A 15,701-nucleotide genomic window follows, 5' to 3' on the forward strand; every position below is an offset into this window, starting at 1 on the left:
AAAATACATCTGTACTCCCACATTTATTGTAGCACTATCCACAATAGCCAAGATTTGGAAACAATCTAAGTGTCCATCGACAGAAGAATAAAGAAGGAACACATGGTGCTTATACACAATGGAGTACTATTCAGCCATAAAAAAAATGAGGTCCTGTCATTTACAAAACCATGAATAGAACTTGAGGCTATTACGCGTTAAGTGAAATAAGCCAGGCACAGAAAGAAAAACATCACATGTAGGAGCTAAAAATTAAGACAATCAAACTCACAGAGAGTACGAGGATTGATTACCAGAGGCTGAGAAGGATAGTTGAAGGGTGAGGAGGAGATGGAATGGTTAAAAGTACAAAAAAAAAAAAAAAAGATGAAAAGAATGAATAAGACAAGATTTGACTATATCACAACCATAGTCAATGAAAATTTAATCATACATTTAAAAATACTTAAAAGAGTATAATTGAATTGTTTGTAACAAAGAATAAATGCTTGAGGTGATGGATACCCCATTTATCCTGATGTGATTATTATATATTGCATGCCTGAATAGAAATATTTCATGAAATATGTATATGTTTATACATATGTCATGTCTTAAAAATTAAAAAACTGAAGAATAAATTTAACCAAGAAGGTGAAAAACCTGTACACAAAAAACTGTAAGATGTTGATGAAAGAAATTGAAGACAAAATAATGAAAAAATAAATGAAAAGATATTCCATCCTCACGAATCAGAAGAATTAATATTGTTAAATTATCCATTCTACCCAAAGCAATATATAGGTTCAGTATAACCCCTTTCAAAATCCTAATGGCATTCCTCACAGGAAAAAAAAAAAAATCCTAAAATTTGTATGGAAACATAAAGACCCTAAAACAATTCCAAGAAAGAAAAACAAGGTTGGAGGAATTATACTTCCTGATTTAAAAATTATATAACAAAGCTATAGTAATCAAAACAGTGTGGTACTGGCATAAAAACAGACACATACACCAATAGAACAGAACAGAGAACCTAGAAGCAAACCCAAACAGATATGGTCAACTAATTTTTGACAGGGGCACCAATAGGACACAATGAGGAAAGAAGAATCTCTTCAATAAACGGTGTTAAGAAAACTGAAATTTCACATGCAAAAGAAAGTGAACCCTTATACCATACATAAAAATAAGCTCAAAATGGATAAAAGACCTAACTGTGAGACCAGGAACTATAAAACTCCTATAAGAGAACATAGGGGAAAATCTCCTGGGCACTGAAGTTGGCAACGATTTTTGGGTATCAAACCAAAAGTTCAGGCCACAAAAGCAAAAATAAATAAGTGGGACTACTTCAAATCAAAAAAAAAATTATATCTTTTGCTGCTCTGTACAGCAAAAGATATAATCAACCAAATGAAATAGCAGCCTACAAATTGAAAAAAAATATTGGCAAACAATATATCTGATGAGGTTAATACCCAAAATTAACAAAGAACTCATACAACTCAATAGTAGAAAAACAATCCAATTTTTTAATCAGGCAAAGGATCTAAATAGACATTTCTCCATGGAAGACAAAAATCACCAACAGCTATATCAAAAGGTATTTAACATCATTAATCATCAGGGAAATGCAAATCAAAACCACTATGAGATACCACATCACAGCTGTAAAGGTGGTTATTATTTTAAAAAGTCAAAAAATAACAAATGTTGACAAGAGTATGCAGAAAGAGTAATTAAAAATAGAACTACCAAATGACACGTGATCCCTCTGCTGAGCATATACCCAAAGGAAATAAAATTATCACCATGTAAAGATTCTACATTCCTATGTTCATTGCATCATTATTCACAATAGCCAAGATATGGAAAAAACCTAAGTGTCTGTTGATAGAAAAATGAATAAAGAAATTGTGGTACATATATACAATGAAATATTACTCAGACTTACAAAAGAATGAGATCTTTTCATTTACCACAACATGGCTAGGACTGGAGGACAATTATGCTAAGTAAAATAAGCCAGACACAAAAAGAAAAATATTGCATGATCTCACTAATTAAATATGGGATCTACAAAAAGAAATCAAATATACAGAAAGAGAGAACAAAACAGTGGTTACCAGGGACAGAGGGGTTAGAGGGGATGAAATGGGAAGATGCAGGTCAGAGGATACAAAGTAGCTGATATGTAGGATGAACAAGTCTAGAGATCTAAAGGACAACATGAGAACTATAGATAATAAAACAGTACTGTATATGGGATTCATGCTAAATAAGAACATTTTAGATGTTCTTGCCACAAAACAAAAAAAAAAAAATGGGTAACTGTCAAAGGACAGATATGTTAATTTACTTCAATGTAATAATCTTTATACTATCTACGTATATCCCATAACATCATGTTGCATAGCTTAAATTTGCAAAATAAAATTTACTAAAAAAAAATAAGTAAAAGGATAGTTACATTTAAACTTGAGTTTTAGGAGTAGGGAAAGGGCCTATCAGGGCAGGGTGGGCACGAAATTTTGGGGGGTGATGGGTGTGTCCTTATCTTGACTGCGGTGATGGTTTCACAGGTATACACTTATGTCAAAACTTATCAAACTGTACACTTTAAATATGGGCCATTTATTCTACGTCAATTATACCTCAAAAAATTGTTTAAAAAAAATCTTTTTAACTTCTAGATTTAAAAAACCATAAAATATTATTGGAAAGATATACTATGTTTATAAATTGGAAAACTGGATATTATAAAGATTTCAGTTCTCTTCAAATTGACCTATAGAAACAATGTAATCCAATCAAGATCCCAGATTTTTAATAATTTCATTTGCAGATTTCAAAATATATATGGAAATGCAAAATGCAAAGAACACACAAGACAAGTTTGAAGAACAGCATGAAAGGAGTTACTCTATCCCTATCACAACTAAATACAAAGCAACAGTAATCAAGACAGTGGAATACTGGCACTTGGATAGATCCAGGGGACCAAAGAGTCCCGAAACAGATGCTCATGCATATGAACACTTGATGTATAACAAAGATACGATTGTAAAGTAGTGGGGAAAGAGTAGTCCTTTTAATGAACGGAACTTAATCAATTAAACATTCATATAAAATGTATTCCTCCTAATTCATACCACAAATACCAATTTCAAGTAAATATCACACCTAAATGTGAAAGGTAAAACTATAAGCTTCTAAATGATTACACAAGAGAACATCTTTGTGATCTAAATATAGGGAATGACTTCTTAGACAGGTCAAACAAGTACTAACCACAAAAGAGAAGATGGAAAATTAAACTGGATTAAAATTCAATAGAAGGTCCCATTAAGAACAATATAAAAATGAAAAGAAACAAGCTGCAATATGGGAGATGATACGTGCAATATAAAAAACTCACAACGTGCTCATATAGAAAATATATAGGCCAGGCGCAGTGGCTCATGCCTGTAATCCCAATACTTTGGGAGACCGAAGTGGGTGGATCATCTGAGGTCAGGAGTTCAAGACTGGCCTGGTCAACATGGCTAAACCTCATCTCTACTAGAAACACAAAAAATTAGCCAGGTGTGGTGGTGCACGCCTATAATCCCAGGTATTCAGGAGACTGAGGCAGGAGACTCACTTGAACTCAGGAGGTAGAGACTGCAGTGAGCTGAAATCGTGCCATTGCACTGCAGCCTGGATGACAAGAGCAAAACTCCATCTCAAAGAAAAAAAATATATAAAGACCTCCTACAAAACAAGAACAAAAAGACAATCAACCCAATTGAAAAGTAGACAAAAGATGCAAACTGGCACTTCAAACAAGAAAATAACCAACAGTCTACAAACATATGAAAATATGTGTTCATCATCAGTAGTAATCATGAAATGCAAAAGAAAACCAAAATGTGACACCATAAACACCTATCATAATAGCTACTATTGAAAGGACAAGTAATAGCAAGTGTTGGAAAGAAGAAGAGCAACATGCATTCTCATACACTGTTAGTGGGAGTGTAAATTAGTGCAACCACCTTGGAAACCTATTTTTTGGTGTCTACTAAATTTGAAGGCATCTAGGATCTGTACTCCATGTTACGTACCATCAGAAATGCATGCACATGTACACTAAATATTGAATAAGAGTGGTCATAGCAGTATTATCCATAGAAGCCCCAAATTTAAAATAATCCAACTATCTATCTGTAGCTATAGAATGTTAACATATATTGCTGTATATCAATACAATGGAACACCAAAGAACAATAAAAATGAACAAAATGCAAGAACCTGACACAACACCCATTACAATCCTAATGATTAGCAAAAGAAGTCAAAGACCAAAAAAACTTCTCCTATATGGTTCCATTAATACAAGGAGTTCAAAACGGGGGGAAATTATAGGGTTAAAAGGCAAAATAGTGATTATCTTTAGAAAGCAAGGAGTTAGTGATTGGAGAGAGAAATTAGAAGTTTTCTTGAATACTGGTAATATTCTATTTCCAGGTCTGGGTGGTGAGGGTATGTTCGCCTCATGATAATTCATCAAGCTATACACTGATACATGTACTTTTCTGTATGTACACCTCCGAATTTTAAAATTTTAAAACAAGTAAAAAAGAAGAGAGAGCTTCAGCAGCTTCCCTTGTCAAGTAACAGGTTCCACTCTGGAATTTATGAGACAAGACAGAATATTACTTAGTAAGTTAAAGAGGACCTTAGAGCAACATTCTTAAATGTGTACTTCAGCTCTTGTTTAGTATGTAAATCAGACAATAGCACAGATTTCATACTGTGTGAACTATTGCAATTAACTAAGAAAAGCACCAAACTGTTAATCTCAGAAAAGTCCTTTTTTGGAAGTATGTGATGTTTTAGATATTTTAGACTGGTACAGTTTAAATTGAAGGTACCCTTGGTACATCTGAAAAAATCTAGAACTTTATGCAAAAAAAAAAAAACATATCTTGATATTACACATTAGATGCCACATTGCCACACATTAATTGCAAAAATGTTGTCTACTTCAGCAGAAGACAGGCATTGTATCTTCACCTTTCTACAGCTCTTCACAAAAAACTTAATACCAAAAACAAAAAAGATTTTTCATGTAGCCAAGTGTTTATTCATATTTTTAAAATAAGCAAATTTCACTATAAGAGAAATTTTCAAATACCTTATTTTCAAAAACATCAACTTCGTTGATCTTTTTATCTCTTAGCACATTCAGCCAATAAATTCAAACTCCAAAATGAACTCAACATATCTATGTAAGGAACTGTAAACAAATTAACAACTGGAGAAAAATTATCTACTTTTACTAGGAAACTTTCAATTTGAATAAAATATATTAAGGAAAAAATCCTGCTCACTTTCCTTATCTTGAAAAAAAAGGTATTATGAGAAATGAATAAATACACTCCTGAAGTTGACAAATTTGCAAGTTTAGTGACCATTAACCGTTTCCTCCTAAAAAGACAAACTGATAATATAAAGAAATTAACACTATATAGACTGTATTTTTTAACCTTAATTCCACCAAGGATAGTGATTTGATAAAAATAAATCACTGAACAGTGAGTGTCAACAATATGACTTTGAGATAATAAAGCTTGGGAATTAGGAGTATTTTCAACTGGAACCATATCAGACAAAAACAACAGCAAAGAGGTCTTTGTAGCAATTGTAACTACACACATGTGAGACGACCTGAAAATGGGGAGTGCTACAAAACCACTATGAAAAGCATTGTGCGCGGGAGGCTGAGGCAGGAGAACGGCGTGAACCCGGGAGGCGGAGCTTGCAGTGAACTGAGATCCGGCCACTGCACTCCAGGCCTGGGCGACAGAGCGAGACTCCATCTCAAAAAAAAAAAAAAAAAAGAAAAGCATTCTGCATTTCTCAAATATCATTTCACAAAAACTACAGAACAATCAGAGCCAGTAAAACTTAAATTATCTTTCAAATAGTCATCATAAACTCTAACCTAGTTAAAACAAATGTTGACTCTCTCTCTAATATGCTAATACTGTTATATAAATCCCTAAATGTAAATACCAAATAAATATACCCTAAATATAAATATACCAAATATAAATACCCAAAATTCATGAACATTTTATAAGAGCTACAAGAACACACTTTTAGACAACATGGGACATACCACTCAAAAGGTTAAACTCTACTAAACTTCACTGTGATTATGGCCAGCCCACCCATCCTCTATATGTGAAATAAAACTTTTTATTAAAAAAGAGGTCTCACCACTTCTTGTTTCTGGGCTTCATTAAGTTTTTCAGTCAATTCTTCCAAAGTCCTTTTTGTTTCGGCATCCGACCTAGGCCACAAAAAAAGATTTAAACTTGGATATTTAGAAAATACACAGAACTAGTGAAATGCATAACATGATAATTATGTTATTACAAAATATTCTACTTTAGTGGTTCTCAAATGTTATAAACATCTGAAACACCCGGAAGGCTTGTTAAAACACAGACTGCTGGATCCCGTCCCCTAGATTTCAAATCAGCAAATCTGACATGAGGCCCAAAAACGTGCCTTTCTAAAATTCATAGGTGATGCAGGAATAGAGGTCTGCAGGTCTGGAGACCAAACTTTGAGAACTGCTGCTACACTGGAACATCACTCTCAGTAAACAAACATGTTGCAATATCTCCCATTTTAAATTAAGAAAAAAGGAAGAGAGAGAGGGACAAAAGAGAACAAAAACTCTTGATCTTACATGCTCTTTCTAGCAATTCATAAAGAAATTACCTCAAAGTGTGCTGTGCAAACTCTATCCTCACTAACCGACCTCCCATTACCTTGTTTCTCATCAAATTAATAACATACATGATAAATGAACAAATCGTACAGAAAGATTTACAAAGAAAAGAAAAAGCCTTTCTGTCTTGCACTGTCTTACTTCTGGCTGCATTTCCCTCTGTGAATCATGCACAACCATTTCCATTATTAATTATTTTGCTAGTTGCCTTCATCATGTTCAACTCAAGACATTTTCCATTGGCTGTTTTGAAATATTTAGCTCATGCTCTAATTTCAGATTATGTTATTACCATTTTTGGTTCTATTGGACCTGTACAGTTTTATGTAATATATTTATACGTCTTATGAATATTATGAATTATTCCATCCTATGAAATTGATGGAATTGATGCTTTGTGCTCACATTCGGTCATGCTCACATTTTAGTCAGCTTCACACTTGAATCATAACTTTCTTGTGTTCTTGTCTTTTCCAGGCTTTCTCATTATCTTTTGGCTTTATATGGGCCTTATTTATCACATCATTGATATTTTCTTCCCACTTCTTACTGAATGGTCAACAAACCATCTATTTCACTCTTTTTGACAACCTTCTTCTCAAAGGACACTTACTTTCCTGCTCTAATGTAGAGTGAATACTTCCTGGGCCTGCTCCATGACTGTCATTCCAGGGTTACTTTCACTGAATCCCCAGGTTAATTTTACTATTTCTTAATATCTTTATCTTTCTATTTCTTGGTTACAATCTTATTTAACTTATGCATCCTTAGGTAATTTCCTTTTGAGGAAATTACCTTAAAAAGATAAATTTTCGAAGACTTTAAACCTCTGAAAATGTCCTTCTGTATGTATGTATAGAATGTTAAAATATATTGCTGTATATTCAGACAGTGGAACACCAAAGGATAATAAAAATAAGTAACTGCAAGAACCTGACACAACACCCATAAATATTACAGCCCCCTTCTTGGTTTTTGTGGTTCTATGCTGTCTAGAATTTCCCCCATCTCACTAGCTATTCCATCTCAGGTCAGCTCCTCCTTCTATCATAAGATTCCTAAATATTAGAACTCCTTGCAACTCAGTCCTGTCCTTGATATCCTCCCTATAGTTTCTCTCTTGTTATTATCCATTTCCATGATTCCAAATGACACTTCTCCATGCTGACCACTCTTAAATTTTACCTCAACAGAGACTTTTCCTTTGAGCTCCATAGTAAATATCTATCTGAATATTTTACTTTCCATTTGAATGTCTCACAGTCATCTTGAACATAACATATTCAAGGCCAAACTCTCTACACCTCACCTACCCTAACCAGTCTTCCATATCTCAGGAAGTGGAATCACCATCTACCTAGTTATTCAAATTGAAAATCTTAGAGTCATCCTTAGTTTATTCTCCCTCACCCACCACTACCAAATCCTGTCTTTTTGATTTCCAAAAACAGTATATTCAAACACACCCCTGTCCATCTCTCTCCTGCCATAATCCTGGGTCAGGTCATCATCAACTCTCAAATACTAGTGCAGCAGACTTCTACCTTGCCCTCCTCAAATCAATTTTTTTTTCCTTTGTGACAGGTTTCACTCTGATACCCAGGCAGGAGTACAGTGACTCATCTCAGCTCACTGCAGCTTCAACCTCCTGGGCTCAAGCAATCCTCCCACCTCAGCCTCCCAAGTAGCTGGGACCACGGGCATGTGCCACCATGCTAGGCTAATTTTTCTGTATTTTCAATAGAGACGGGGTTTTACCATGTTGCCCAGGCTGGTCTCAAACTCCTGAGCTCAAACGATCCACCTGCCTCGGCCTCCCAAAGTGTTGGAATTATTGGCCTAAGCCACTGCACCTGGCCCAAATCAGTTCTTCATATGGCATTGAAAGTAGGTGATTTCTGAATTAAACTTTACTTAATCCTTTCCAAAAGCTTGCTTCCCAGTGTACTTTTATTATCTAATGTATGTTTTGTAATAAATGTCAAAAATGAAAAATCAGTAATTAAATGAGAATACCAACCTTTCAACATCAAATAGAAAGTTAAACTTTTTAACTCCCTGTCCATTATTTTTATAAACATGAAGTAAGAATTTGTGGTACAAGTAAAGCAGAACAGCATCCAGAAATTTTACACATTCACAAAGGTAAGCCACCTCATTTCCCAAGAAACCTAACTCCTATTTTGGGTTAAACAAAGTTTTCTGCCTCACACATGCCTCTAGGTCACAAGGCTATTACCAGATGGTACCAGCCTATAGATAGATCACAAAAACTATTACCAGATACTAACAGCCCAGTCCAATATTGGTTATTTAAATGACCACTGAAACTAATCAACTAAATCATCCCTGCAACTTCCCCTGTGTCTTCTTACAAGGCAACTATTCCCTGTAACTCATGTTCCCAGTGCTTAATTTATACCCTTCCTTGAAATGGGTAATGCTTATGTAATAAAACCATTCCTACAATACATTAAAATGTTAATGTCATTTTGTTAATTTTATCAACTCGTTAAAAAAAAAAAAAACCTAAATATTAAATAGATCTTACCAGTTTAAAAGGTTAGCAATATAGCTCAATAATATATCTCACGATCCAGGAATTTAAATGCTTTATTCATATCAGTCACATGTGAAAATGATTTTGAACCACCATATACTGTAAGTGATAAAGAACAGAAACTTCGGGGCCTTACTGCCTGGATTTTAATTCTGACTCTGCTACAGCCCTCCTGTTTGATTTCTAGAGAGCTGAGTTATTTCATCTCTCTGTGCCCATTTCCTCATCCATAAAATAGAGGAAAAAATAATGATTACCTCAAAGGGTAGTTACTAGAATTAAAGTTAAATCATGAAATAAGGGCTCAATAATATTAGCTAATAGCACTAGTAATAATGGTAGAATCTTTCATTCTCATTACAGCCTATACTTGATATTCATATATTTAACATTTATAGTTTTGACTATTTTTGTTGCAGCAACACAGAACTAGTGCGTGGTATGATTTAGATAGCTGGAGTTAGCAAGCAAATATCGTAAACAAATTTCAATTCAGCTTTATTGTTCCCTAATCATTGCTGAATATGGATTGAAATTCTTAGGAAGGCATAAAAATCTTTGTTTTTCAGCAAAACATGGCCTCCAAAAGAAAGCCACTTGCCACTGGTGATGACAAAAATGGAAAGCGAGTAAAGAAGTTTAAATTAAATAACAGCTCTTGGGGACTATCCAGATTGACAAAATTGTGAAGATGGGGCAGACGTTAACCACTGACCCTCAAAGAATTCAACTAAAAGCTAAAGTATTGCATTCTGCAATGGCTTATGTTCATTGACAAACTTCATGTTACACTTCTTTTTTGTGTGTGCAATGCCAAAAGTCAGTCAGCTAGCGAGTCAGTCTTTGTGTCCCTCTCTCCAATGTATTTGCAAATCTACCTCTTTGCAAAAGTCTCACAATGTATCCCTCCATAATGTCAGCATTCCATTGCATTAAGTTAAAGTGTTTTTAGACATAGGAAATTAATTTGTCTAACATTGAGTCATGATATATTCTAAATTCAAAGGGCTGTAAACTGTTCTGTTAATAAATTTTAAGATGCTGTACAAAAATAACACTTTTTAAAAATCTAGATAAATATGTCAATTACAGAAGCTAATTTATTCTCCTCATAATTTATCCCTCTCATAAAAACCATAGGCTGCTTTTACCGGCTCCTTCTGGAAAGCTCCCTGTTGAAATCATCTCCAAGGCGAATTTGTTCACTGCTGAGGTCTCGAAGAGACTGATGAAAAGCATGAAGCTAGCAAAGGCAAAACACAGTTATCCATTTAGAATTCTGTTGAATTCTTCCATGAAGATTCGCCAAAGGTAAGAATAAGATCTTGTTCTTTGCAATAATAACCAGATTCTGTAATATTATTATGAAAGAAAACACCTATTTTGAAACAAAAAATTTCCAAGAAAAACAAATTTTTAAAAGCCGTATATAACATTTACCATCACATTTTCTACAGTACAATTCTACTCCTTCAGAATTCTAACGCTCTAGAAGGGGTCTGCTTCTTTCTTAATCAGAGTAAAAGAAAAAGAAAAAAGAGAGAGAGAGAGAGAAGGAGAAAACCGGTCTGCCAACTTTTTCTGTAAAGGGTTCAATAGCGACTATGCCAGGATTACAAGCTGTACGGTCTCTGTCACAGTTAATCTTGCCACTGTAGCGCAAAAGTAACTGTAAACAAATAAGCGTGGCTGAATTACAGTAAAATTTTATTCTATCAGCCTACAGTGCCTTAGTTTGCCAACTCCTGCTGTAGAGAAACTCTTGCTCATGTACACTTGGAACCATGTACAAGAAAGTATGGTGCAGCATTATTCATAATGAGAACATGAGAAACCAAATGTACACCAAGATAAATAAATTGTGGTGTGTTCCTCCACTGGAGTATGATATAGCAATGAAACTGAAACAATCAAAGATACCTACACATTAGTAAAGCTGAATGTCAAAAACATAACATCAAGTAAAATAAGAAGGTACAAAAGATTACAGTAGTATCCCATTTACATAAAGTTTAAAGGCAAGCAACACTAAATAAGATGTAGGTAGTAAAAATTTAAAAAGTAAAAAAAATAACTGTTTTTTAAAGCAGAAACAGTGTCATGATACGTATGAAGTCAGAATAGTGGATACCACTTGGGAAAAGATGGAGTATAAAAGAGGCTTGGGGGTATGATAATGCTTTACTTAGTGGCCTGGGTGGGGATTATATGGTATTCATTCTCATTATTGTAACTTTAACTGTAAATATATATGCTGAATATAAATAGTATGATTTATAATAAAACTACTTTAAACAGACTTGAAGAAACAACAAATTGATTCATTTCAACAAATGCACATTAAGCAATTTTTCAGTGCCAGCTACTGAGAAGTGGTTCACAATCTCATACGAGAGCCAGATATGTAAACAAACCACAAATTCTTTACGGGGGCATTAAGAAAGTACACAGTCAAGTGGAACTAAGGGTCATTTTGAGAATGAACTTAATGAGGAAGAACCATAAAAAGAAAGGAGTGAAGTAGTATAGTGAATGAAAAACTTAAGTTTTGCAATCATGATTTTCCAATTTAGCAAACCGGAATCCGGGGATGCATCCTTGACACCTCCTTTCCACTCACTGCTGCATTCCCCACATGGCTATCTAATTTTCAAGACCTTTCCATTTTATACACTAAAACGCTTTTAATTCTACCTCCTTCTCTCCGACTCCATCTATCCTAACCCAAGTGACCATGAGTTCACATCCAGAACACAGCAATATCCTTCTAATTGGTTCACCCACATTGACTCCATTTTCCACACTACAGCCAGAGTGATCTTTTCAAAATAATTTTGTCAGCCGTATTACACAGCTCTACATAATCTCAGCCCTTCACATTTGTTTAGCCTGGTGGGCCTTCTTTAAATTGCTCATAGGGGCTATCTTCCCTCCTGCCAAGCTATTTGTTCTACCTGGAATGACTCTTACTCAACTTTCAGATCTCAGCTCAGTCAGCCTTTCTTCAGGAAGCCCTCCTTGCCAGGGCATGTCCTCTACCATACAATTCTGTAGCCCTATGCATCTTTTCACTATAGCATGCATCTCAGTTCATAAATAAGGTTGCATTTATGTATTTAGTTAATATCTAGCTCCTCCTCTAGATTATAAACGTATTAAAAGACAAGGTTTCTGCTCATCACTGTTTCCAAGAGTAAGCATTATCCCAATAACAGAGACATTAAATAAACAGAAGGAAACAGTAAATGAATAATGTTAAGATATTGTTCTCTGTTCTGGGCTTCATCATATAGTCCATGCTTGCAAGGTGCAACTATCAAAAAAATAATATTGTCAAGGAAAAGTTTCCACAGGGTGTCTTCTAATACATTTGATTTTGTTGTCTCTTCATGCAGTAACAAATGACAGCTACAGATGAGTATCTTAAGATACACTGGAGTACCTAATCCTAAAACTACCAAAACAAAAAGGTCAAAGTGCAGAACTCCCCCAGCCCTTTTCTATTTAATTTAGCTACTTAAGACAACAAAAGGAAAAATTACAGCTCTGCAGAGAACTTTAAAGAAGCAGAAAAAGATTTCCACACAACTAATACTTCAGAAATCTTTAGTGAATACATAAAGTATGGAATTTCTTACTTAATAGCAAATGGCTCTATCAATGATTCAACAATCAGAAAAACACTAATGGTAGGAAAATCAGTAGATCAACCACACAAAGATTAACTTGGTCATACTAAACCAAACTTAGTAAAAGAGAAAGTAGCTGACTTAGCAGGGCTTACAGAAAAATGTGCTGAACAAGAAAGGAAACAAAACATGTCCAATTAAGCTCATTTTTAAATGTTCTGCAAGATATAATCCTCCATAACAAACTCAAAACAAAGGGAAGATGATTTGTACATTGAAAATAAACTAGTTTACTTGAAAAATCCTATATTAACAATCTTATATTCACATAGAATGACAAAAGACCCCATATAGCCAAAACAATCCTAAGCAAAAAAAGAACAAAGCTGGAGGCAGTATACTCCCTAATTTCAAAACATTATAAAGTGCTTGTAATCAAAACAGCACGGTACTGGCAAAAAACAGATGCATCAACCTATGAACAGAGGCGAAAACCCAGAAATAAACCCACACATTTGTGGTTAGCTGATTTTTTATGAAGGTGCTAAAAACACACAATGGGAAAAGGATAGTCTCTTCAATAAACTGTGTTGGCAAAACTGCACATACATGCAGAATAATGAAATTAGGCCCTTATGGATGAAACACTTAAATACAAGACCTGAAACTATAAAACCACTAGAAGAAAACGTAGGAGAAAAGCTCCATGACTTTGATTTAGACAATGATTTCTTGGATATGATGACCCCAAAAGCACAGGCAGCAAAAGCAAAACTAGGCAAATGGGATCACATCAAACTATAAAGTTTCTGCATAGCAAAGGAAACAATTAATAAAGTGAAGAGACAATCCACAGGATGGGAGAAATATCTGCAAACCATATGTCTGACAAGGCATTAATATCCAAAATACATAAGGAACTCAAACAACTCCATAGCAAAAAAAAAAAAATTTTAATGGGCAAAGGACCTGAACAGACATTTCTCAAAAGAAGACATAACAATGGTCAATAGGTACATTTTTTAAAATATTCAGCATCAGTAAACTTCAGGAAAATTCAAATTAAAACCACAATGAGATATCACCTCACACCTGCTAAAATGGCTTTTATCAAAAAGATGGAAGATAAGTGTTGGACAGGACGTGGAGGAAAGGGACCCCTTGTACCCTGTTGGTGGGAATGTAGATTAGTACAGCCATTATGAAAAACTGTATGGAGGGTCTTCAAAAACTAAAAATAAGACTACCATATGACCCATTAATCCCATTTCTGGATATATCCCCAAAGCTACTAAAATCAATATGTCAAAGGGATATCTGCACTCTCATGTTCATTGCAGCATTCTTCACAATAGCCAACATCTGCAGACAACCTAAGCATCTATCAGTGAATGAATGGATACAGAAAATGTAGTATATATACACAACATAATACTATTCAGCCTTTAAAAAGGGAGAAATCCTGTCATTTGCAAAAACATGGATAAATCTGAAGATATTATGCTAAGTAAAACAGGCTGGGCACAGAAAGACAAATACTATATGATCCCACTTGTGTATGAACTCTAATAAAATTGAACTCATAGAAATATAGAGGAGAATAATGGTTACCAGAAGGTGGTGGGGAGAGGGGGTGAAGAGGGAGAGAAAGGGGAGTTGTTGATCAAACAGTCCAAAGTTTCAGACAGACAGGAGGGATAGGTTTTGAAATTTATTGCACATCAGGGTGACCATGTCAATAATAATGTATTATATATTTCAAAATAACTGACAGAATACATTTCAGATGTCTCACTATGAAAAATGATAGGTAAGCAAGGTGATAGATGTTAACTTGATTTAATCAAGCCACACTGTATACATATATTAAAACATCTTATTATACCCCATAAATGTATACAACTATGATTTTTCAATAAGAAAAAAATAATAAAAAGTAAAATAAAGTCATTTACTTGGTTCAAAATCAAAGAGATCAGTATAAAGTTACTAATGATCAAATTATTGGTTAAAATATAAACTTAAAGTTCAAGTGTTAGTCATTTATATACAATAGAAACATAAGGAAATACTGCACACAAATTACAGAATTGTACAAAGTACCTGAGTCATATCATCAGTCTCTTGAACAAAGCGGACACCAGTTCTTGATCTCATTCGTTTAATACCCAGTGGATCCCCATAGTCCTTGAGAGGTGAGGTAGGTGGAAAACGATGGCTCTCTTCACAAGTGAAAGAAAAGGGAAGGTATTAAAACACTGCATAGAAGAGACAATCTAAAATTTTACTCAGTACAAACAAGGCAGACATGGATATACATATACATAAGTCCCTAACCCAGACTATTTCCCAAGTATCTTGCTATGGCTATAAAGTTCCACCAAATTAGCATTAATTGTGCTCTTAAAGCAGATAAAATGAAAAACAGAAAAAACCTGGAAAGAGAACACTCCAAAGTTTCAATTTGCTATACTTTCCAAAGAAGCAACATATTTTCTCATATAAAAATAATAAATTGCTAAATAAAAAACTTGTATGACTGCTTAATATAACTTAATACTAAAAAACACAATTTTTCAAACTACGTAATCTACAATCTGAACACCATATAAAAATAAAAACTAACTACATAAAAAGCGCCCAATTTTTAATCATTTTTATCACAATCAACAGTAATATTAACAATGTAAGCTACCAATGTTCAATTATCTAAATCGTCTCCCCTTACTGCAGGCTTTTCGAT

The 15,701-nt window shown here is 34.3% G+C and overlaps 1 protein-coding gene across 2 annotated transcripts in view; it reads right to left on the reverse strand.

The window, feature by feature from the left end:
- Nucleotides 1-15,701, reverse strand: part of CEP128 (centrosomal protein 128) — a 460,860-nt gene that overhangs the window by 408,665 nt on the left and 36,494 nt on the right. For both annotated transcript variants that reach the window (XM_030931469.1, XM_030931470.1), the window contains 3 exons: nucleotides 15,062-15,180; nucleotides 10,481-10,572; nucleotides 6,250-6,322 (listed from right to left, as the gene is read on the reverse strand). In XM_030931469.1, coding sequence (XP_030787329.1) covers nucleotides 6,250-6,322; nucleotides 10,481-10,572; nucleotides 15,062-15,180 — 284 coding nt within the window. The remainder of the gene's footprint in view (nucleotides 1-6,249; nucleotides 6,323-10,480; nucleotides 10,573-15,061; nucleotides 15,181-15,701) is intronic.

The sequence above is a fragment of the Rhinopithecus roxellana genome, chromosome 5, assembly GCF_007565055.1.
Source record: "Rhinopithecus roxellana isolate Shanxi Qingling chromosome 5, ASM756505v1, whole genome shotgun sequence".
Classification (NCBI taxonomy): domain Eukaryota; kingdom Metazoa; phylum Chordata; class Mammalia; order Primates; family Cercopithecidae; genus Rhinopithecus; species Rhinopithecus roxellana.